This window comes from Dendrobates tinctorius, unplaced genomic scaffold (assembly GCF_039654945.1).
Source record: "Dendrobates tinctorius isolate UK_male_01 unplaced genomic scaffold, ASM3965494v1 ptg000018l, whole genome shotgun sequence".
Taxonomy (NCBI): Eukaryota; Metazoa; Chordata; class Amphibia; order Anura; family Dendrobatidae; genus Dendrobates; species Dendrobates tinctorius.
Genome location: NW_027361686.1, coordinates 9,203,408 through 9,227,488, shown reverse-complemented (window position 1 = coordinate 9,227,488; position 24,081 = coordinate 9,203,408). Strand labels below are relative to the sequence as shown.

Below are 24,081 nucleotides of genomic sequence, written 5' to 3'. Positions count from 1 at the left end.
ATGGAAGAAATCCGCAGGAAAAATGCAGGTCATTTGACCTGCGGTTTTCTTCCATTCTGCACGGAAAAATCCGCAGGGCTCAAAACCCCGTCTGCACTCAGCCTAAGTTGTCAGTAAAAAACCTATCATACATGACCTATTATAAGACAAGTCAATAAGTTATGAAACCTGTTAAAACTGAACCCATGATGACTCCAATGTGTCTAGGGCCTATTAAATCTATGAAGAAATGTGCTGGAAGTCTGTACTACCGGTTAATAAGTGTCATTTTAGCAAGATAACATTTCTTTTAATAAACAGCCTACGGAAAAAAAAAAAAATTTCAGTGACTGTCTAAAATATCCGTGTAAATGTCTGATTCACAATTGTCATTGTACACGATTAATAAACACAGATTGTGTCACTTACCGTGTTACCAAGATTTCTCAAGCCAACCAAACCTTGGACCACTTTGGGAGGCTGCAAGACATAAGACAATCACGAGTTAGTTTAGCCTATCGTTTAACACATTAACACAAACCGATGGTAGTTTAGTATCTGGTTACACAGGTAGACCGCGCGTAATGATGCCCGCCAAATGATCAGCAACAAGTTGCCAGTGTGATCGGCAGCGCAGGGCCTGTATACACAGGGCAATGTGCTCCTGGGAACGATGAGCTTCTGTGCGGCACAAAAGATCATTTCACTCTACGAACAAATGTTCTGCTCGCTCATCAGGCAGCCTGTTTGTACTGCATGATTATCATCAGGTGTTCCCAGGAACACGTGTCCACGATTGTTCCATTTTAATAGAAAAAGTTAAATTTTTAATTTTCACCGCTGTTATCAAGTTCTGAGAATCACTTGTGGCAGGTGCTCTCGCTACACCAGGCAGGGGTATTCATGTGAGGCTTATAGTACAGTAATGTAATATATATATAGTGAGTGTCATGTAAAGACTAGATAAGGATGATGACTTCTATCTTTAGTTGTACACACTTGTCCTGATTTGTCAAAGCAATTTCACCAGAATTCTGATGTAAATCACTTTGAAAAGCTGCAAAAATTTGCAGCTTTTGACATCTCCATGCCAGTTTCTTCCAGCTTCACCAAAATTGCCAATGCTGAGCGGGAGACGGCGCGGAGAGGAAGTGAATCAGACGAGCTATGGCATTCCTTACACTGGAAATTTTACTCCAGGAAGACACTAGATTAAGATTTGTGTCAGACACTTTTAATTCATTCAAAGACATACACCTTTTAAGGGCCTGTCACACTAAGCGCTAGCGCTAGCAATATCGCTATAACGTCACTGGGTTTGTGTCGCAGCAGCGATATCGCTATGTGTGATACTTACCTCCGACCGGCTCCCCCGCTGATTATCGCTGATCGCGAGATCGTCCTGGACCGTTTCTCATCGTCAGCTTCCTGCTGAGCATCCTGCTGGGCTTCCTGTGGCACCGACGAGCGACGCGGGCGGGAGGACGTCTTCATCGCCTCGTCTGACAGGTAAATAACGACCCCTGACCGCTGCTATGTCGCTGGTGAGATCTGCCTGTGTGGCAGCTCACTAGCGACCACTTAGCGATGCACCAGTGATCCTGACCGAGTCATATCGCTGATCGGGATTGCTGGTACATCGCTAAGTGTGACAGTACCTTTACTGAAAAAGGAGTGTCTTACTCCTACACGCCTCCTCATCAAGACAGCAAGGAAATCACCAGCTTGGATGAATCAGGGCTCAGGCCCTGTTCACAATTCCAGTAAGTATTTCCATTGTTGTATCCATTTTAGGATGGCACAAAGATAAATCCAGCATATGTTCCATTCATTTACCTGAGGAAGGAAATTTCCTAACATGCCTTCCGTCTGACTGCAATCCATCTGCTATTCATTTTTAACTGCAAAACTTTTTTATCCAACAAAAAAAAAAAAAAAACAGCAACCAGATCCATTTTTTTTACATCAAAGTTTACGGAAAGCAGGTCATAATGGAGAGTGATCTATTTTGTCGTTAAAGGATCAATTATTTGAGTACACACATGTAATTCTCTGTGACAAGAGTTAGTATAACTAACACAGGCTGATGGAAGATCGCCCGCTGGACTCTGAAGCCCATAGTTAGTAGTGATTAATAGATTATAAGTTCTACCGAACTGTGTCCACACACAAGTGCCTGCCCAGTAACGCACCACCTGCCGGCCAGGCTGCATGTTCCAGTTTTCCATTGTCCTGTTTTAGAACTGGCTGCATACATAATAATGACTAGTTATGCAGATTACTGGGTGTGCTCGAATACAGATCATTCCATACATTTCCACTGTAATACAGAATTATCTTCTTATATTATGCATTTTGCTAAAAACTCAAAATTGAAAAGGAAAATTATGTTTTTAAAGGTAATCTGTCAGCACAAAATGACTGTTCAAACCAAGTAGAGGCACTCAGTGATTCATGGCGGTGCCATACATTTAAGCGCTCCTTCCCACCTGCTTGTTTTCCATCTATTTCCTCCCTTTTCTGGCTCTATGAAGCCAGAGCTGTCAATCAAATGGTGGAGGGTGATTGGGAGCAAACAACACGGGGGAAGAAGGTGTATAGAAATGACTGGCCCCATCGTGAAGCAACGAGCGGCACCACTTAGTTTGAACAGTCAGTCCCTTTAAGCTCAGCTTGCCAAGTGCAGATCCTGACTATAAGAACAGAATGCGGGCTGCTGAAGGCTGCATCACACGGCCGGACTGATGGGCTTAGAAAACAATATTAGATCAATTCATATTCATCCATTTTAAATGCTATAAATACATGTCGTCTGCGTTTAACTCCATCATTCGGAAGCTGCGTTCTGTATCAGCAATTAAGTTGCTCCTTGCACGCTTTTAAACTCATTCTTAAGTTTTTCGGCTAGTTCTCTGCTCTGACCTGTCGCGTAATCTTTTGCCACATCCATCAACTGGGGCAGATGTAACACTACATTCAGCACTGTGGGAGACACTTCTATGCTACACCCTATGTAATGAATTGTCACAGTGTCCAGAATGTCTACTTGCTTATACAATGGTTATACTGTAGCATTGGACAGGCTGCTAATGGCAGCAGGGAACAATCACTGACCCTGGTGACATGGCCGAGCTATTGTCTGCAGCCCTGAATTACCTGAAATCTCATTTACTCAATCATGAGTACACAGATCCCTGACACTTCTCACCTTTACTGCAGCATTGTTCCAGCATTTTCACTAGAGATCTCCTGGAAGATGTTATCAGCGTCAGTGACTCCAGCCAATGCTGTAACATCTGATGCCTGCAGCCCTGCTAGTACGGATGGGCTATAATATAATGCTGGGGTACACGGAGACCCCAATCGCATGTCATCGTGTCAAATGTGGGCAGTTCTCAGCATGAAACATACAGAAATATGACTACGCCAAACAATGCAAACTCAGCAATAAAATTGATTAAACTGTTTTTTTCACTGTCATTCATGATTCACGAGCCAGATACCAAAATGTAGAAGCCAGGAATATGATTTTGTGTTTCTATTAGTTGTCATTTCCAGGTGCCCTAAGAAACCATAAAGAGCTAGATTATTAAAGTGCCCCGATGAGAACTTTCACTCCTGACCCTGAGGACAGGGATCAGAACTTCCGGCATTCTTACTAGAAACGCACTAAAATGGACTTTGTACGTTCTAGGAACTGCTGGAACAGAGTGCCCACATGCTGGATCGTGCCCATATGTTCTGTAAATGGAGCTGAGGTGACATCTGAATAGCATGTCCTGTTCTGCAAACATCTGAGGAATTTACTATCTTCTGGCCATTTAACCAGTTTGTGGTGGCATTGTGCTGCCATTCAAAGCCCAACCCTACAATTAACAATAGAGGTAAGGAGATTTCTACCAATCGCAGTACAGTCTGCTGACAACGCAGGGTCAGAGGGGGAGATGTCGCAGATCCTGCACACGGCACCCCGGCTCTTCTATGCCTGTACTGACAACACATTGATTGGACGTGGCACATGTCACAACGTGGCGCACAGCGACTGTCACATCCTTTACGAGATAGGTTACAGAACGTACAGTGCTTTGTATGCTCGTAAATACACACTGGCATCATGACTTGTGCTTATGCTTTTATTAGAAACTCAATGTTCATTCTGGTTATATGGCGCAATAATTTTCATTGTCTACATACTTGATTTGAGAAAAAGGGTCATCTGCTAGATTTCTTCCAAATCTGGTTGAAAATAATGTATTCTCCCCTAAAAATACTCATTTCATCTACACACATATGCACGCTCGGGTGCTTGCTGGGAGTCCATGATACATATGCACATAACACAGAGATCTGATTTGTGTTGCTCATACAACTCTACGATTCTATGATTCTATAAGCTTTTTGACAGTTAGAGTGATCAATGAGTGGAACAGGCTGCCACGAGAAGTGGTGAGTTCTCCTTCAATGGAAGTCTTCAAACAGAGGCTGGACAGACATCTGACTGGGATGATTTAGCGAATCCTGCTTTGAGCAGGGGGTTGGACCAGATGGCCCAGGAGGTCCCTTCCAACTCTACGATTCTATGATTCTATGATTCTACAACATCCTGAAGGAACACTGGTCCAAAAATCACAACCAAGAAAACCACATGTACAACACTAGAAACTGCAGGAATAAGACAAATAGGACTTAAATGGATATATGCTTTGTCAGAGAATATCAGGGACGGCTATACTGTGCAGTACAGAAACGGTGAAGGTTTTCCAGGAATGAACCTGTAAAATGTGTGGGGTATATGCTTCCTCTAGAGAGGTATACAAATGTTTCGTGCCTGACATATGCCCCCAATATACTCTTGAGTAAAGAGCAAAGAAAACTTTTAGGAATGTTAAGGGTTAACATGTCAGCAGACTGATTGACAGACCTGCTCTACTTCCTAGTATCCCAGCACCATGCAGGACAGCGGGGCCAGAATGTACTGATGCTGGCGAGAACTGGAACATTACACAAGAAGGTGCTGAGGGATCAGTGGAGCAGAAGCTGGTGCATTCCTCCGTGTGCCCCTGGGCACATTCCGCAGGTCCTGGGGGCACGGGAAAATCTGCGGTAACCAAGGCTGTATCCGTATGTAACGCCTGTATATGACACCAGTCTCACTATCTGTATCCACACAGTAAGACACTATTTGTAAATATTTGCACAATATTGTTACTACTGTACAGCTGTTTCCAAACAGCAGCCACCAGATGATGGCTCACACATCCCCGTAACCAATTCTTATCTGATGAATGAAAACTACAGCATTACCATTCTTTCACCATCTTTTCTGCAGTTTTTGCTATTTTAACATCAATTAAGTTTAGCATCAAAAAAATAAATAAATAAAAATCTCATAAAATAAGCACAAAAAAACGATAAACAAAAACAACATACGGACCGATGGCAAATAATAAGGCCCTCAAAAACTCATGGAATTTCCACTGCGGGTTTACAGCCAACGTCTGAGCTTTTCATGCCATGAGAAAAACACATTAAAAACGCTGTGTGAGAACATGCGCTTACAATGCGGTGTCGGTTTCAGGAGCCCACTGGGGGGAATATTAGTACATACCACCAATTTCTAATGGGGGAACAAAGCAAAGCGATTCATGCCTGCGCTAAGGGACAATGCAGCCTAGCAGCTCGGAGCATGGCCACTGACCATCACCAGGAAGCCTCCAGGGACAGCCGAGGCTGATGGCGCCACCTCTGTGCACAACCTCAAGGGTTTGATTGGGACGAAAAGGATGTGTAGCAGCGGGAAGGAAGTAAAAACCTATTCTATCCCCTGCAGCGACGGATGCTCCGGGGGTCCGCACTGGTCTTACCTCAGTGATGCCGTCACCTATATCCTGGTGACCACTGCAGCGAATCACTGGCCTCAGTGTCTTGTGTCCTGCATGTCAGCAGCAGCAGTACCGCTGGAGACAGTGATTGGCTGCAGCCGTCACATGATGTCACATACAATAAAGGACCAGTGAGGATCACCAGAGTACTGGTACTGAAGGGGTGCGGGTAGAACGGGGCATCGCTACCTGTTATTATGGAATCACTATTAATATTAAATCCAGGACAAACAGTACAAGGTGCAGAACAGGGCACACCGCCGGGTACCCCGGTATAACACCAATCATCAGGGCAAAGTCCTCTGTCTCCCACAGTCCCCTGTCCTCTCAGTCGTCTTCCCCCCAGTCCTGTCCCCCCCCCGCCATCTGCCCCCCACACTCCTCTGCCCCCCACCCCCATCTTCGGTCCCCCAGTCCTCTGTCCCTCAGTTCTCTTCCCGTCAGTCCTCTATTCCCCCCAAGTCCTCTGTCCCCCAGTCCTCCCCCTCCCCCAATTCCTCTGTCTCCCCCAGTCCTCTGTCCCTCAGTTCTCTTCCCGTCAGTCCTCTATCCCCCTCCCCCCCAATTCCTGACTCCCACAGTCCTCTGTCCCCCTCCCCCAATTCCTGTCTCCCCCAGCCCTGTCCCTCAGTTCTCTTCCCGTCAGTCCTCTATCCCCCCCCCAAGTCCTCTGTCCCCCAGTCCTCCCCCTCCCCCAATTCCTCTGTCTCCCCCAGTCCTCTGTCCCTCAGTTCTCTTCCCGTCAGTCCTCTGTCCCCCTCCCCCCCAAGTCCTCTGTCCCCCAGTCCTCCCCCAAGTCCTCTGTCCCCCAGTCCTCCCCCTCCCCCAAGTCCTCTGTCCCCCAGTCCTCCCCCTCCCCCAATTCCTCTGTCCCCCAGTCCTCCCCCAATTCCTCTGTCCCCCAGTCCTCCCCCTCCCCCAATTCCTCTGTCCCCCAGTCCTCCCCCTCCCCCAAGTCCTCTGTCCCCCAGTCCTCCCCCTCCCCCAATTCCTCTGTCCCCCAGTCCTCCCCCAATTCCTCTGTCCCCCAGTCCTCCCCCTCCCCCAATTCCTGTCCCCCAGTCCTCCCCCTCCCCCAAGTCCTCTGTCCCCCAGTCCTCCCCCAAGTCCTCTGTCCCCCAGTCCTCCCCCAAGTCCTCTGTCCCCCAGTCCTCCCCCTCCCCCAAGTCCTCTGTCCCCCAGTCCTCCCCCTCCCCCAATTCCTCTGTCCCCCAGTCCTCCCCCAATTTCTCTGTCCCCCAGTCCTCCCCCTCCCCCAAGTCCTCTGTCTCCCACACTTCTCTGCCCCCCCAAGTCTCCCCGACCGTGCTCTCACCTTGGTCCTGTGCAGCATGAAGTCCAGCAGGCTGGAGATCACCACGGCGCCGGGGAGCTGCGGCGGCTGCTGGCGGCTGCGGGATCCCAGCCCGGTCATTGTCAGCGAGTGTGAGGACGGCATGGAGCAGATGTGCGGCTGCTGCCCCGGAGGCGTGCGGAGACCTCTGCGCGCAGTAGTGTCTGCAGTCCGGGTACGGCCGGTACTTGTGTCTCCCTGCAGGCAGCCGCACAGTGCCCGCCCTCCGCCGTCACATCGTCACATCACCGGCCGCGGGAATGTGACAAGTGTCCCCTGACGTCAGAGGGCGGGAAATCCTCCGCTGCTCCCAAGACGGGGAACCGCGCGTCCTGCAGACGTGTGCACAGTACCGGTGTGACAGCGGCAGTGCTGCGGCACACACGTGCCCCGGAGCCGTGCACACAGGGTACATGCAGGGCTGGTCTGGCATGGTAGCGGGAAAATGCCCGGTGGGCTCCGATGAGAGAAGAAAAAATAGGTGGCTGGGGCCCTTTAACCCCTTAGCGACAGAGCCAGTTTGCAGCTTAATTCCCGGGCCAATTTTTACAATTCTGACCACTGTCCCTTTATGAGGTTATAACTCTGGAACGCTTTATTGGATGCCGGTGATTCTGACATTGTTTTTTGTGACATATTGTACTTCATGTTAGTGGTAACATTTGTTCGATAAGTCTTGTGTTTATGAAATAAACGGAAATATGGTGAAAATTTGCAATTTTAAAACAAGAGATGTGTCACACAAATTTCTTAATAAATAACATTTCCCACATGTCTACTTTACATCAGCACAATTTTGGAAGCAAAGTTTTTTTTTATTAGGAAGTTATAAGGGTTAAAAGTTGACCAGCGATTTCTCATTTTTACAACAAAATTTACAAAGCCATTTTTTTAGGGACCACATCATATTTAAAGTCATTTTGAGGGGTCTACATGACAGAAAATACCCAAAAGTGGCACCATTCTAAACACTAGACCCCTCAAGGTGCTCAAAACCACATTCAAGAAGTTTATTAACCCTTTACGTGCTTCACAGGAACTAAAGCAATGTGGTAGGAAAAAATTAACATTTAACTTTTTTTTCCAAAAAATTTACTTCAGAACCAATTTTTTTTATTTTCACAAGTGTTAAAAGAGAAAATCAACCACAAAATTTGTTGTACAATTTCTCCTGAATACGCCGATACCCCACATGTGGGGGTAAACCACTTTTTCAGCACACGGCAGAGCTCGCAAGGGATGGAGCACCGTTTGACTTTTTCAGCGCAGAATTGGCTGGAATTGAGATCGGACGCCATGTTGCGTTCGGAGAGCCCTTAATGTGCCTAAACAGTGGAAACCTCCAACAAGTGACCCCATTTTGGAAACTAGACCCATTAAGGAACTTATCTAGATGTGTGGTGAGCACTTTGAACCTTCAAGTGCTTCACAGAAGTTTATAACGTAGAGCCGTGAAAATAAGAAATCCATTTTTTTTCCACAAAATTGATCTTTTCGCCCCTAAATTATTATTTTTACAAGGGTAACAGGAGAAATCATACCCCCACAGTTGTTGTGCGATTTGTCCTGAGTTCGTTGATACCCCATATGTGGGGGAACCACTGTTTGGGCGCATGGGAGAGCTTGGAAGGGAAGGAGTGCCATTTTGGAATGCAGACTTTGATGGAATGGTCTGCGGGCATCATGTTGCGTTTGCAGAGCCCCTGATGGGCCTAAACAGTGGAAACCCCCCACAAGTGACCCCATTTTGGAAATTAGACCCCCTAAGGAACTTATCTAGATGTGTGGTGAGCACTTTGAACCCCCAAGCGCTTCACAGAAGTTTATAAACGCAGAGCCGTGAAAATAAAAAGTCTTTTTTATTTCCACAAAAGTGATTTTTTAGACCCAATTTTTAGACCCCCAAAGTTGGTAAATAGTGGAAACCCCTCAATTCTTGCTCCAACCCTAACCCCAACACAACCCTAACCCTAATCCCAACCCTAACCCTAATCCCAACCCTAATTCTAATCCTAGTTCGCCCTAACACTAATTCTAACCCTAGCCCTAGCCCAACTCTAACCCTAGCCCTGAACCTAATGGAAAACTGAAAAAAAAAATATTTTCTTTATTTCGTTATGTTGGCCTAACTAAGGGGGTGATAAACGGGGGGATTATGTACTATTTTGTTTATTTTGATCACGATGATAGTTTATCATCGTGATCAAAATGAATGAATGGAATCTCCCAGCCGGAGCCTGCAGATTCCCGGCGGGCGCACTGCGCATGTGGGTCGCCCTCCCAGGGCTGTGGGGTACTCGGTACTAGGCCGGTGTCGGATGTGTCACAGCAGCGGTGACCGGACCGTGGCCCTGGGCACCCAAGCAATAGGGAGATAAGTTAATGGTGAATAGTTTGTGACACCACCTGTGGTGTTCGGCAAGGGAGGTGTTAAGCCGACGCTGCAGACCGATCCTCCGGGACAGATGGTGTGGTGCAGCAATGATGGTATAGCCCTCCACAGGCAGGGCTGTTGTCCCAGGGCAGTGTAGATGTGGGGACACTTAGGTAGTGTGTCCGGCGCAGGGGATGTAGCAGTGTCGGGCAGACGGACGCAGGAAGGAATGGAGGACACCAGGGCATGTAGTTCCAAAGCTTTACTCACAGTCTGTAGTGCCAACTTCTGTGCCGTGTCCTCCGTGTCAGGGACTCAGTCAACCTCCAGGCAAGATAGAAAGCTCCCTTCCAAACTCCGCCAACTTATGTGCCTTTCCTGAACTTCTCCTCTATAGCACCTTTAAATGTGAAGATCTCCAGTACCGTGGTATGCTGGAGTTCCTCCTGACAGATGTTCCCAAGAACTCTACTTGCACGGCAGACAGCTGTAGCCTGCTTCGGGGACTCTCTACTCCTAAGTCCCGGCTCTCTATCTGTGTTGCTGTTGTGCCCTCAAGTCTTAGATGGGAGTAGTGCATTTACAGCCTACTACTCCACCGGTGTCTGCTGCAGAACCATTAGCGTCCATACAACCTCAGGGACCGGGCCCCGGCCTTGCGCTCAGAACTTCTAGGCAGGGTTCTTCCTTTAACCCACGTCCTCTGTGTTCCCTTTACTCCTACGTTCTGTACTTGTCTTTCCCTTCTATGGAAGTTCAGATTTCAGTTCTACATCTTTATCCTTCTTTCCTCTACTTTCCCGTGCCAGCTGGCTCAGGTCACTGAGGCAGCTGCAGCACTCTTTCCTCCATCCCTTCTTCCAGGGATCTCCACTCACTCCGAGTGGCTTCCTTCCTCACTGACCTCCTGTCATACTGACCTGTCATCCTAAATCATCCTGCTCATATATATGTATCCTAAACTCCACCCGCCTCCCAGCAAGTCTAGTGTTCCAAGCAGGGAACCACCAAAGGTGCTCTGCTACTCTCTAAGCAAGGAGCCGCAATGTGGTTGTGCTGAAATACTCTATTGTGTGGGGTACGAGTGTTGGAGCGTGGTCAGGAGCCTCCAACTTACCTGGATGGTGGGGAAAAACACCTTAGGAGAAGGTGCAGTACCTCTGTGGCGACTGAGCCTCAGGGGCGCCACATACCCCCCGTTAAACACAGCACGTCCGCGGGCTGCAGGGTAAACAAAGTTGACAGTACAGGAACATACAAATTTTACAATGCTGAATAAACATTTCTTATACTATACTTCCCATTATGAGAGGCATTCATTCTTGAACGTTGCAAACAGTTACTAATTAACTACCAAAAATTCTAAGTCAAAAAGTGCAATTTTTCATCTGTTATCTGTGACTCACTATCACTTCAGTATTCTTAGTATTCTTTCTTTCTCTAGTACACATTTCTTCTTCTCTTTCTAGTGCACATTTGCTACTTTCTTTCAAGTGATAACTGTAATACCTGGTTCATCATATACTTTTCCAATTCTTTATTCACATCTCTCATCTCTGGATCAAAACATTTCTCATTCTATATAAAAGCTATCATAAAACACATTATGAAATACTTCACATTAAAACTTTCAACAATAATTCTTGTAAGTGCTGGACACCGCTCCCAGCCGGGATCTCTTGCAGTGTCCTTTGATTGGAGTCATGCTCCAATGAGGTAGACTTAATCTTCGCAAATTGTCCATATGTAAAACCAAGAGAGGGCACCTAAAGAGGTGCAACTATTTACAAGTAAAAGTTTTTGGATCACTCCAAGTTCATGATCGCTAGTTCAATATAAAGGCTGCCAACAACACAGGGCAACTCTGGAAAAACAAAAACTAACCATGATGGTCAAAAATAGAACAAAAGGCACAACGGTGCAAATAAACCCTCCTGGGTCACGAGAGTTAGTTCAAGTTTCTAGTGTTGGTCCCCTCCTGGGGTTCTGGAAGCTGTTGATGGGGTACTGCTACCAGATGAAAGGAACGCACGGGCAGTCCTCAAGTACTCCTCTTCCAGTGGGGTGAAACCTGTGGCTTTCTGTACCTTTGGCACATCTTGACACATAGGGGCAGTAGGTGGTCTCTGCCTGCAAGTCTGAATAAGATCCTCTGGGACTCACCTGATATTCATAGCGTACCAGCCTCTGAGACCTTCATGTCTGGTAAAGGTCACCTTGTCTCCCGGGCTCAGGTTCCTGGCAGGGTGTCCCTTCCTCAAGTGAGGCTCCACATCCCTCCGGTTGAAGAATAGATCGGAGATTCGGCTAGGGTTATGAATAAAACCGAACCCCCTCTCTTGGTTCACGTTTAGGACGTGGCCCCAACCTGCCGCATCTTTGGGACCGAAATGACCGGCACGGACCCGCTCCTTCCGGTCCAAATCTGGGCCTAGTACCGCTTGCTGGCGCTGCTCCCTCTCCCGGTGTTCAGCTGCCAGCTGCCAGATGGTGGCTTGACACCTAGCCCAGTGTTCATCATACTCCTGCTCCTCCCGGGACCGATCCAGACTGGTCTGGTACTGCAGCGCCACCTCCAGGGGTTCCGGTGTTCCCCCCCGGGGACTGGTATCCCGGTCCCAGACCGGATCCAGCACGACTTGGCCAGCCGCTGCGACCGTGGTGCACCCCAGGGCCTCCGCAGGTGTCAGGGCATCGGACGTACCTGGGGCCTCCTGGCGGCGTGGTCTCTGCTCCGGTGGAAGTGGAAGCGGGCCGGTGGCAGCGGGTGGTGGCTCCGGGTCCGTGGGGGCCTCTGGTGGGACCTGCGCAGCCGCGTCAGGTCCAGGCGGGAGCTTTTCTTCTTCCGTCTCAGCTCCCGGGGCTTCATATAGGTCTTCTGGTGACGGCAGCAAAAAGGGCTTCGGATGCTGCTGGTAATGCGACGGCAGCGGCAGGCTCCATTGAATCCGCCTGGGGAAGCTCCGGTGCAGCGGCGGCGGTCACCGCAGATGTAGGCCCCTCCTGGGCGCGCTGCCAGTTCAGCCTCCACAAGGCCTCCTGCCTCAGCCACAGACAATGGGTCAGCCGGGCAATTTCGTCCTCCAGCTGCTGACGGTCCATCTCTGCTACGGGGTCGGAGCCTTCAGCCATGGCGCCGGGGAGATCCGCTTCCCCGCGCTCCGCAGGCCTCCTTCCCTCTCTCTCCAAGATGGTGTTCTGGTGTTCTTCTCCCTCCTCTCTCGGCCCCTTTTCCGCCACTGGCTTCTGCCCCTCCTTCCGGGGGCGGCGTCTTCTTCCAGCGCCTCCATACCAAGCCAGTATACGAACCTCTCGGGGGGTGGGCCATGTTGCTGTTACATAGTAATTCAGGCAGGGGAGGCTCAAGACTTCGTGGTCTTTTCCTAGGACCTCCCATCTCTTCACGCGCTTCTTCTCTACGCCAACGGCCATTTTTAAGGTTTATTTCACAGTCTATTAAACTGAGTCTTCTGCACATTCTCAAAAGTTTTAAGTCCAACAAATCTCAGGCGCACAGAACCCGATGGCATCGCGTCTCGTCATCCTGTTCGTGACGCCAAAATTGAGTTGCCCTCCGAGGGCTGTGGGGTACTCGGTACTGGGCCGGTGTCAGTGGGATGTGTCACAGCAGCGGTGACCCAGACCGTGGCCCTGGCGCCCAAGCAATAGGGAGATAAGTTAATGTTGAATAGTTCGTGACGCCACCTGTGGTGTTCGGCAAGGGAGGTGTTAAGCCGACGCTGCAGACCGATCCTCCGGTTGTCCCAGGGCAGTGTAGATGTGGGGACACTTAGGTGGTGTAGTGTCCAGCGCAGGGGATGTAGCAGTGTCAGGCAGACGGACGCAGGAAGGAATGGAGGACACCAGGGCATGTAGTTCCAAAGCTTTAATCACAGTCTGTAGAGCCCGCTTCTGTGCCGCGTCCTCTGGGTCAGGGACTCAGTCAACTTCCAGGCAAGATGGAAAGCTCTCTTCCACACTCTGCCAACTTATGTGCCTTTCCTGAACGTCTCCTCTATAGCGCCTTTAAATGTGAAGATCTCCAGTACCGTGGTACGCTGGAGTTCCTCCTGACAGATGTTCCCAAGAACTCTAAGCTGTAGCCTGCTTTGGGGACTCTCTACTCCTAAGTCCCGGCTCTCTATCCGTGTTGCTGTTGTGCCCTCAAGTCTTAGATGGGAGTAGTGCATTTACAGCCTACTACTCCACTGGTGTCTGCTGCAGAACCATTAGCGTCCATACAACCTCGGGGACCGGGCCCCGGCCTTGCGCTCAGAACTTCTAGGCAGGGTTCTTCCTCTAACCCACGTCCTCTGTGTTCCCTTTACTCCTACGTTCCGTACTTGTCTTTCCCTTCTATGGAAGTTCAGATTTCAGTTCTACGTGTTTCTCCTTCTTTCCTCTCCTTTCCCGTGACAGCTGGCTCAGGTCACTGAGGCAGCTGCAGCACTCCTTCCTCCATCCCTTCTCCCTTCCTCACTGACCTCCTGTCAGACTGACCTGTCATCCTAAACTATCCCGCTCATATATATGTATCCTAAACTCCACCCGCCTCCCAGCACGTCTAGTGTTCCAAGCAGGGAATCACCAAAGGTGCTCTGCTACTCTCTAAGCAAGGAGCCGCAATGTGGTTGTGCTGAACTACTCTATTGTGTGGGGTACGAGTGTTGGATCGTGGTCAGGAGCCTCCAACTTACCTGGATGGTGGGGCACCACACCTTAGGAGAAGGTGCAGTACCTCTGTGGCGACAGAGCCTCAGGGGCGCCACACATGCGCCCACCATTTTCTCCAGATCCAAGATGGCGGCGCCCACCGGAGGATGCCGGCGGGACGCGGGACCACGGGGAGGGGACCCTGAACCACGGAGAGGTGCCAGGGGGGGATCGGGGACCCTAGTTCCCTCTCCTCTGATGTGCGATCACATCAGAGGAAAGAGAAATTTAATGCACAATCGCGGCTTTTTGTTGTTGCGGTCGCCGTTATAGGGTTAATAAGGGCGATCGCAAAAGCGGGGTCGGTACAAACTGACCAATTCATGTTCTCTGGCGCCATTCACTTTCTCCACAGTGCCGTGAATTAGCGGCGCTGTGGTTTTAGTACAGTTAAATACCGCCGTTAAAAGGCGTATCGGCGGTCGCTAAGGGCTTAAAAGCGCGTCAGACTATTTGCAGTGTCGCGCGCACGTACCATAGCTCTCTGCGGCGACACTGGCTTTGATTGGCTGTCAGGCTACAATAGGCCTGACGCCATGGATTGGCTGTTCGGTGCGGACAGGACCTGTGATGAGGTCACATGAGGGGGGGAGTCAGGGGTCACATGATAAGGGGCCTCATGTATGCAGGACTCCACTGTGCTGGTTGTCATGGTGCTGGCTGGATGAGGGAAGTTTATGTGTGGGGTCAGGAGGGGTTTACAGTGTGGATGTAGCAGAGCCATGTCTGTACAATGTGTACGGAGCAGAGCTGGGTGTGTGTAGCCGTGTGTGTACAAAGCGTATGGAGCGGAGCCGTGTGTGTACGAGGTGAGCGGAGCCGTGTGTGTACGAGGTGTATGGAGCAGAGCCGCATGTGTATGAGGTGGACAGAGAGGAGCCGCATGTGTACGAGGTGTACGGAGTGGAGCCATGTGTGTGCGAAATGTACGGAGCGGAGCCGCTTGTGTACAAGGTGTACGGAAAGCAGCCATGTGTGTATGAAGTGTACGGAGCGGGGTGTACGAAGAGGAGCCGTGTGTGTACGAAGTGTACGGAGAGGAGCCGTGTGTGTACCAAGTGTACGAAGTGGAGCCGTGTGTGTACCAAGTGTACGGAGTGGAGCTGTGTGTGTACGAGGTGTATGGAGCGGAGCCGCATGTTTATGAGGTGAACAGAGAGGAGCCGCGTGTATACGGACTAGAGCCGCATGTGTATGACGTGTACGGAGCGGAGCCGCGTGTGTACGGGGTGTACGAAGCAGAGCCGCGTGTGTACGAGATGTACGGAGCGGAGATGTGCGTGTAAGAGGTGTACGGAGCGGAGATGTGCTTGTACGTGGTGTATGGAGCGGAGATGTGCTTGTACGTGGTGTGCGGAGCAGAGCCACGCGTGTACGAGGTGTGCGGAGCAGAGCCACGCGTGTACGAGGTGTGCGGAGTGGAGCCACGCGTGTACGAGGTGTGCGGAGCCAGGTGTGTACGAGGTGTGCGGAGCGGGGCCGTGCGTGTACAAGTTGTACGGAGCGGAGATGTGCGTGTATTTTGGCATGGGGGGCCCCATTTGAAAGTTGGCACCGGGGCCCATAACTTTGTAGTTACGCCACTGCAAGTGGTGCTGTGCTGTATACCATGTGGTGCTGTATACCATGTGGGGCTGTGCTGTATACCAATGGGAGGCTGTGCTGTATACCATGTGGGGCTCTGCAGTATACCAGTGGGGGCCTGTGCTGTATACCATGGGCCTGTGCTGTATACCATGTGGGGCTGTGCTGTATACCATGGCACTGTGCTGTATACCAATGGGGGGCTGTGCTGTATACCATGGACCTGTGCTGTATGCCATGTGGGGTTGCGCTGTATACCATGGTGCTGTGCTGTATACCAATGGGGGCTGTGCTGTATACCAATGGGGGGGCTGTGCTGTATACCATGTGTGGGCTGTGCTGTATACCATGTAGGGCTGCGCTATATACCATGTGGGACTGTGCTGTATACCATGTGGGGCTGTGTTATATACTATGTGGGGCTGTATTATATACTATGTGTGCTGTGTTATATACTTTATGGCTTTGCTATATACTATGTGGCTGTGTTATATACCATGGGGGGTACATTATATTCTATGGGGGAGCTACATTATATTCTACGGGGAGGTGGGCTGTATTCTATTCTATTTGGGGCTATATTATATTCTATGGGGGGGCTGTATTATCTTTATTATATTCTATTGGGGGTGATCGCATCTTACTCTATGAAGGGGCTACATTATACTATATGAGGAGGCTACATTGTATTCTATGGGGGGCTAGATTATATTGTATGGGGGCTTTAGTACACTTTATGAGGGGGCTACATTATATTCTATTGGGGCTGCATTATACTATATGAGGAGGGCTACAATGTATTCTATGGAGGGGCTACATTATACTATGTAAGGGGCTGCCATATATTCTATGGAGGGGCTGCATTATACCATATGAGGGGGGCTGCATTATATTCTATGGGGGTCACATATTCTGTGGGGTGGCTACATTATGCTCTAAGGGGTGGCTGCATTGTACTATAAGAGGGGGGCTGCATTATATTCTATGGAAGTTACATTATATTGTATGGCGGGGCTGCATTATACCCTGGGGTGGCTGCATTATGCACTATGGGGTGGCTGCATTATACTGCATCGAGGACTATGGGGAATACATTATACTATATAAAGAACTATGGGGTGCATTATACTATGGGAAGTGAATTGTATTACATGGATGACTGATGGTGTATTATACTATATGGAGCACTATGAGTAGTGTATTATACTACATGGAGGACTGAGTGTATTTTAATATATGGAGGAGTGTATTATATGGAGGACTGAATGTATTGTAATACAGTATATGGAGGGCTATGATGAATGTATTATACTATATGGAGGACTATGGGGAGTGTATTATGCTATATGGAGGACTATAGGGAGTGTATTATACTATATGGAAGACTATGGGGCACATTATATTATATGGAGGACTAGGGGTGTGCACTGTAGATGTGCTGCTGATAACATGATACTGTATGGGGACAGATTGATCCATTAGTGACTGTTCTGCCCCCATCATTCTTTCTCAGATGATGGAAAGAGGTCGGGAAACAAGTGTTGAACGACTTCAATATTGTCGATCACACACTCATTTAGCGGCCTGAACTCAGCGCATGTAAATACAATGAAAATGCTTCTGTGTGATATGCAATATGTTAGCATTTGGGGCCCCATTTTAAACTTTGCCTAGGGCCCCACTTTGCCTAAAACCGGTCCTGCTCATACACATGACATGATGCAGCATCACAGATCACAATCTCTGCCAGTGCCTCCTATATAAGATACACACACACCACACTCTTAGGCTATGTGCACACGTAGCAGAAAATTTCTGCTGAAAACCTGACTCCCTTCCCAGAAACCGTGCGTTTTTTTCTGCGCGTTTTCCGCGCGGTTTTTGCGCAAAAAATGTGCGGTTTTTATGCGTTTTTTTCCGCGCGTTTTCAAGACGCATAGAAATAGCCAGAAACGCGGAAAAATCCGCAAAATTAATGAGCATGCTGCGTTTTTTACCGCAAAGCGTTTTTTTCGCGGTAAAAAACGCATCAGTATGCACAAAAAGTGCAAAATGCATAGAAATGAATGGGAAGCTTATTTTTAGCGGTTTTACAGCGGTTTTATTGGAAAATCCGCTAAAAATACTGATAAAAAACGCTGTGTGTGAACACAGCCTTATATGGTCTAATATGTCATATGAGGCCTGTATACCGACCGTATAAACGCACTATCATCCTCCTGTATGCCGTACATAGGCAGAGAGTGCAGTCTGTACAGTATCTAAGACGCCGACACTCTGTCTTATAGGGGGCCTAATAGGAGGCCGACAGTATGTCTTATAGGGGCCTAATACGATATATAGGAGGCTGAGAGTGTGGTCTGTACGACATATAGGAGGCTGAGAGTACGATCTGTATGATATATAGGAGGCTGAGAGTGCGGTCTGCACGATATATAGGAGGCTGAGAGTGCGGTCTGCACGATATATAGGAAGCTGAGAGTGCGGTCTGTACGATATATAGGAGGCTGAGAGCGTTCTCTTTTGCACACTGTACAGCTTGCTAAAAGGCACACGTTTTAGTGGGAGAGGCCAAAAAATAAACACGTAATAAAACCGTTTATGGTGGCCATAGAGTGGACCCCTAGATTCAATTCCCCTGGTGGGTCCTAGGCACCCCAGTCCGACCCTGTTTGTAAGGAGGAAGACCGGGTCGCGGGTATCTGTACCGAACCAGGTCCGGAACTGTTGAGGCTGCCTCCCTTGTTGACTGGGGGAAGGAATGAGGAGCCGGACCGACCTCATGATTCGGGTAGGAGGGGCAGCTTAAGCAGCAAAGTGCGCGCAGCCGCGGGCAGTTTGGTGCGAATCAGCAGCACTGCACAGTCATTTGAGCAGTGTGCTCCGTCCTCTGAGCACCTTCACCGCAACGGGCTGCATTGATTGTTCCCCGCCACTCTCAGCGGGACCGCTGCAGAGAGAAGTGACATGCGCTGAGTAGCTGCCAGGCACAGAAGTGACGTGCGCTCAATGACTGAGTACCACGCACGTGTAGAGGAGAGAAGGCCGAGTACTGGACAGACTGTTGCGGCCTTCCTTGCCATTTGCTTCCTGACCATCTCCGTTTGACTCTGAGAGTGCTGTGGCCTTGTTTGCTTCGGCCGCACGTGCTTATGGACTAGGGGCTCAGTGGAAGATACCGGAAAACAACCGCCGCTGCCAGAAGACTGACCATCGCTTAAAGGATCCCATCTGAGGACATCGCCTGGCCGCTGCTGGTTCTACAACCCCCCTGAGGAAACATCTGCTGCAGAGGAGCATACAGGACATGATAAGTTCCTTCAATAGACTGCTATTGTTTTACATTTGTTAACCCTATTATCCCTCCTTTAACCATTAATCTCCCTGCGAGAAGTGAATACCTTGTTTTATTAAATTGTTACATCTTGTTAACCCTTGCTCTGCTTCCTGTCTGTCAATGCATCCCACAACCTGCTTACACATTCAAGACACAGCAGCTCTCCGAAGACTGAGCAACTTACAGCTGGAAGATGCCATTATTTTGTTTTTTCAATTCACCAAATAGTGCTTCACCGCAGTTTTTAAAGAGAAGGAAGAAAGTATCCCAGAGGTATATGGTTATGTTTCGATCTAACCATCGGTCTTTCTCAAACCATACTTAATTAGAAATTTCAGAGTGGAGAGTGGAGATATTTCAAAGTCTCGTTAGGGGCTACTAACATGTGGGAGGCAGGAGTCTGCGGTGAACACCCACACGTTAGTAGCCCCTAACGGGACTTTGAAATATCTCCACTCTCCACTCTGAAATTTCTACTTAAGTATGGTTTGAGAAAGACCATTGGTTAGGTCAAAACGTAACCGGAGATCCCGCCCCGCAGTGTGAATAAATCAGAAGAGACTGCGGGGTGGGATCTCGGGCCACGCGTCCACGCAGGCGCGATAAGGAAGACATCATGTGATGTCAGTGGACGGGCAGCGCTAACTGCGCATGCCCAAGAAAAAAATATAACAGCGCAGGCACCAGGAAAATAAATAAACGCTGCGAGGGTGGCGCCAAGAAGAAATGACTGATAGATGTGAGGCATCTGTGTCCGGGGGGGGAAAGACCTGCCCCCCGGACAAACCAGGTATGAGTGACAAATTTTAAAAACGCTTCTTTCTGCGGTGGAAGGGGTGCCAAATAAAAGAGCCACCTTGACAGAATGCAGCATTAGTGATGCACAAGGTGGCTCTTTTAGTTAAAAACGCCTGGAGGGGGTGACAGGTTCCCTTTAATCAACCAAACACTAGTGTATTACCAGAACATAGCACTGACAACAGTCAGTAAATTCATGGCGGGTTCACAAAAACGGGATGTTATTCTCTACCGTCCATAGTGTCCAGCAGAAATAATCTCATGTATGAATTTATATTTTTACACTGCACATGGACAGACTTAAGAACCACTGAGCCAACGGGACACGAGAAGGTCACCAATCAGTGCCCTATAAAAAGAAGGGGCAGCTCATAGCCATTCAGGTACAATGCACACAATTAGGAGCAGTGCTAGTGCACAGGGGACAAAGGAAATATAAGTACCATAGAGCCATCCCAGGTGGAAGCTGAGGGGGCTGGAGGAGGCTGCAGGAGGCTGCGAGAGCTGGAGGAGGCTGCAGGGGCCTGAAGAAGGCTGCAAAGAATGGAGGAGGCTGCAAAGAATGGAGGAGGCTGCAAAGAATGGAGGAGGCTGCAGGGAATGGAGGAGACTCCGGGGCATAGAGGAAGCTGCAGGGCCTAGAGGAGGATGCAGGGAATGGAAGAGGCTGTGGAGCCTGGAGGATGCTGCAGGGAATGGAGGAGGTTGCGGGGAATGGAGGAGGCTGCAGGTGCTGGAGGAAGAGGCTGCAGAGCCTGGAGGATGCTGCAGGGCCTGGAAGAGGCTGCAGGGAATGGAGGAGGCTGCAGGGAATGGAGGAGGCTGCAGGGAATGGAGGAGGCTGCAGGGAATGGAGGAGGCTGTGGAGCCTGGAGGATGTTGCAGGACTGGGAGGAGGCTGCAGGGAATGGAGGAGGTTGCGGGGAATGGAGGAAGCTGCAGGTGCTGGAGGAGGCTGCAGGTCCTGGAGGAAGAGGCTGCAGAGCCTGGAGGATGCTGCAGGGCCAGGAAGAGGCTACAGGGAATGGAGGAGGCTGTGGAGCCTGGAGGATGCTGCAGGGCTGGGAGGAGGCTGCAGGGAATGGAGGAGGTTGCGGGGAATGGAGGAAGCTGCAGGTGCTGGAGGAGGCTGCAGGTCCTGGAGGAAGAGGCTGCAGAGCCTGGAGGATGCTGCAGGGCCAGGAAGAGGCTACAGGGAATGGAGGAGGCTGTGGAGCCTGGAGGATGCTGCAGGGCTGGGAGGAGGCTGCAGAGAATGGAGGAGTCTACAGGGGTTGCAGGAGGCTGAAGCGGCTGGAGGTCTGGAGGGAGAGGCTGTGGAGCATGGAGAATGTTGCAGGGCCTGATGAGGCAGAGTCATATAAATCCTCTAAGGATTAGAAGAACGGAGGTGGCATCTGTGTGCATGAATGTCACTGTGTAATTTGTAACCTTATTCCAACCTGCAAAGCAGGAAACAGTCATGTAAGAAGCCTGCTAGCTGTACATTCCCCCAAAAAAGGAGGAGCACAAGAAGCCCCCATTGCCATCCCTTTTAGGTGTAAGCATATCTTGTTATTGATGTTGTGCTCCTACACAAATTGGAGTAGTGTAAAAATTGGACCAAAGGTTTTTCAAGATGACTCGCTCCAAGGTGCCGTCGTCCAGCTTGGAGGCCATCCTCATGTTTAATGGATGAGTAGAACAGAGGAGAAAGACGAGCACTCTAGCGGTTTGGTGCAGACTGAGCGTGGATAATCCACAGATTATAGTCACGAAGATAGACAGTCGCACTCACAATGATTCGTTATTGCAAAAAAGGTATTTTTATTCTTTTTTCAATTCACCATATAGTGCTTCATCGCAAGAGGAAATGACTGATGGATGTGAGGTGTCTGTGTTCGGGGGGAAAGACCTGCCCCCCGGAAAAACTTCAGGTATGAGTGACAAATTTTAAAAATTCTTCTTTCTGCGGTGGAAGGGAAGCCAAATAAAAGAGCCACCTTGACAGAATGCAGCATTAGTGCTACACAAGGTGGCTCTTTTAGTTAAAAACGCCTGGAGGGGGTGACAGGTTCCCTTTAAACAGAATTATACAGTATAGATGTACACTATATCATAGAAATATGTATGTGGTCTAATTATAAAGCACCCATCCTAATTAATGTAAATATCCCTTTAATGGGAATCTGTCACCAGGATTTTGCTACCTCCTCTTAGAGGAGCATAATGGTAGAGACAGCGACCCTGATATCAGTGATGTGTCTCTTACTGGGCTGCTTGCTGTAGCTTTGATAAAATGACAGCTTTAATCAGCAGGAGATTTCCATTAGAGGACTAGTAAACTGCTGCAATGTAGTCCTCCATAGCCATGAGCTCTGTATTACCCCGCCCCCACCACTCATTGGTAGCTTTCTGCCTATGCGCAGTGTACACAGGTGGGGTTATACAGCTAAAACACTGATTTTATCAAACTGCAGTAGGCAGCACAGTGATACATCGCTGGGATTAGGGTCTCCGCGTCCAAAATCATGCTCCTGCCGTGAGATGGGGTAGAAGAAACCTGGTGACGGATTCCTGCTCTTGGTATTTCACACAAAGGTAAAATGTCTGTGACTGTAAGAAAAGTTAGTGTAGTCTGTATAGTGTTACAAGATGAACACAACCATGTACCAGTGCAGAGGGAACAAGTAGTGAGCGACATATTGTGATCTTCTGTGTAACAATTGCAGGTCCAAAGGCAGAAACAAAATGTGCGGAGTAAGTGACTGCTCATAATGAAAGCTGTCACAGCCCGTCCCCAATATATCACCAGGGGGTAATGTGACCGCTGCTCATGTCTGTAAGGCCTGTTTCACACTTCCGTTTTTGACCAGTAAAAATCCGCCATTTTTGCCAAAAAACGGATCCGCCATTTTTTTTGGCGGATCCGTTTTTTTCCCCATTGACTTGCATTACTGGCGGATCTTGACGGATGACCATCCGTTGGATCCATTTTTTTGTGGATCCGTCAATTTTTTTGCGTCCGCCGAGATTCCTGGACGGACCATGTAACGTTTTTTGTGGTGAAGGATCCGCATTTTTATACAGCGCATGCCCGGAGGAATGAAGTCAGGAGTAAATTTAACCCTTTCTGGCGGCCAGAGAAGAAGAAGAAAAAAAATTCTCTCTCTCTCTCTCTCTCTCTCTCCTTCCCGGGCAGCGGTTCCTTTAAAATTCTTCATTCGACAGATCCGTCAAAAAACGGATCCGCTGCCATCCGTTCACATCAGTTAGGAACGGATCCGCTTTTCCGCCTTTTTGGCGGATTTTAACTGACACAAAAAACTGAAGTGTCAAACAGGCCTAAGGGAACAATTGGTTGCAAATGTCGTCAGCCTCTTCACAACCCGAGAATTTGCCATTTTTGTGCTTTCATTTCTTCTTCCCTTTTTCGAAGAGCCACAATGTTTTCAATTTTCTGCCAACGTCCCCAAAGAGGGCCTATTTTGTCGGGATGAGTTGTAATTTGACAAAATTCATTTTCCCATATAATTTACTGACAAAATGGGAACAAATTAAAAAAAAACAGTTCACAATAAAGTGAACTGCACCCAATAACTCACAAAGGAAAATAAAACAGACATCACGGGGTTAAAGCAACTAAAACTCAAAACTTAGCTTTGCTCTGCTGCAAATGCTCCAAGCAACAGAGTAAGGATCCGATCAGCATCCAGCAGTAACTCCACTGCTCCAGATAAGCTGAACCCCCTCTCCACCAGGTAGGTCCAGTCTTCACCATGGTTGGATAACAAATGAACAATATTAACACAGTGATTTACTGCACATGACGACCTTTAATAGGAAGGAGGGGGGGAGTAATCACCTGTTGGTTAATTCAAACGTGTAGTAAACCCCAGCGGCCACCGGGGGAAAAAGGAAAAAGGTTTCTATAAGAATCCACATTCTGCCACGGCTCCAAAAATGGACCATGACAATTTGAAGGCAATTGCCCTGACTTCCATACCGGGGATCCCTTTAAGAGAGGCATGGGGTCAGAAACAAAGCACTGGATGGATTTGCCCTGCCATACCGGAGATCCCTTTAAGAGGGAAGATGTGCC

At 48.9% G+C, this 24,081-nt stretch overlaps 1 protein-coding gene across 2 annotated transcripts in view; it reads right to left on the bottom strand.

Moving 5' to 3' along the window:
• Positions 1–24,081, bottom strand: part of USP2 (ubiquitin specific peptidase 2) — a 121,987-nt gene that overhangs the window by 40,182 nt on the left and 57,724 nt on the right. Inside the window, exons 1-2 of one of the 2 annotated variants that reach the window (XM_073566438.1) lie at positions 7,177–7,665; positions 409–459 (exon numbers count right to left, since the gene is read on the bottom strand). In XM_073566438.1, coding sequence (XP_073422539.1) covers positions 409–459; positions 7,177–7,299 — 174 coding nt within the window. In that variant the 5' untranslated portion in view covers positions 7,300–7,665. Of the gene's footprint in view, positions 1–408; positions 460–7,176; positions 7,666–24,081 lie in introns of those variants that run through there. The other variant, XM_073566436.1, reaches the window with a different exon arrangement.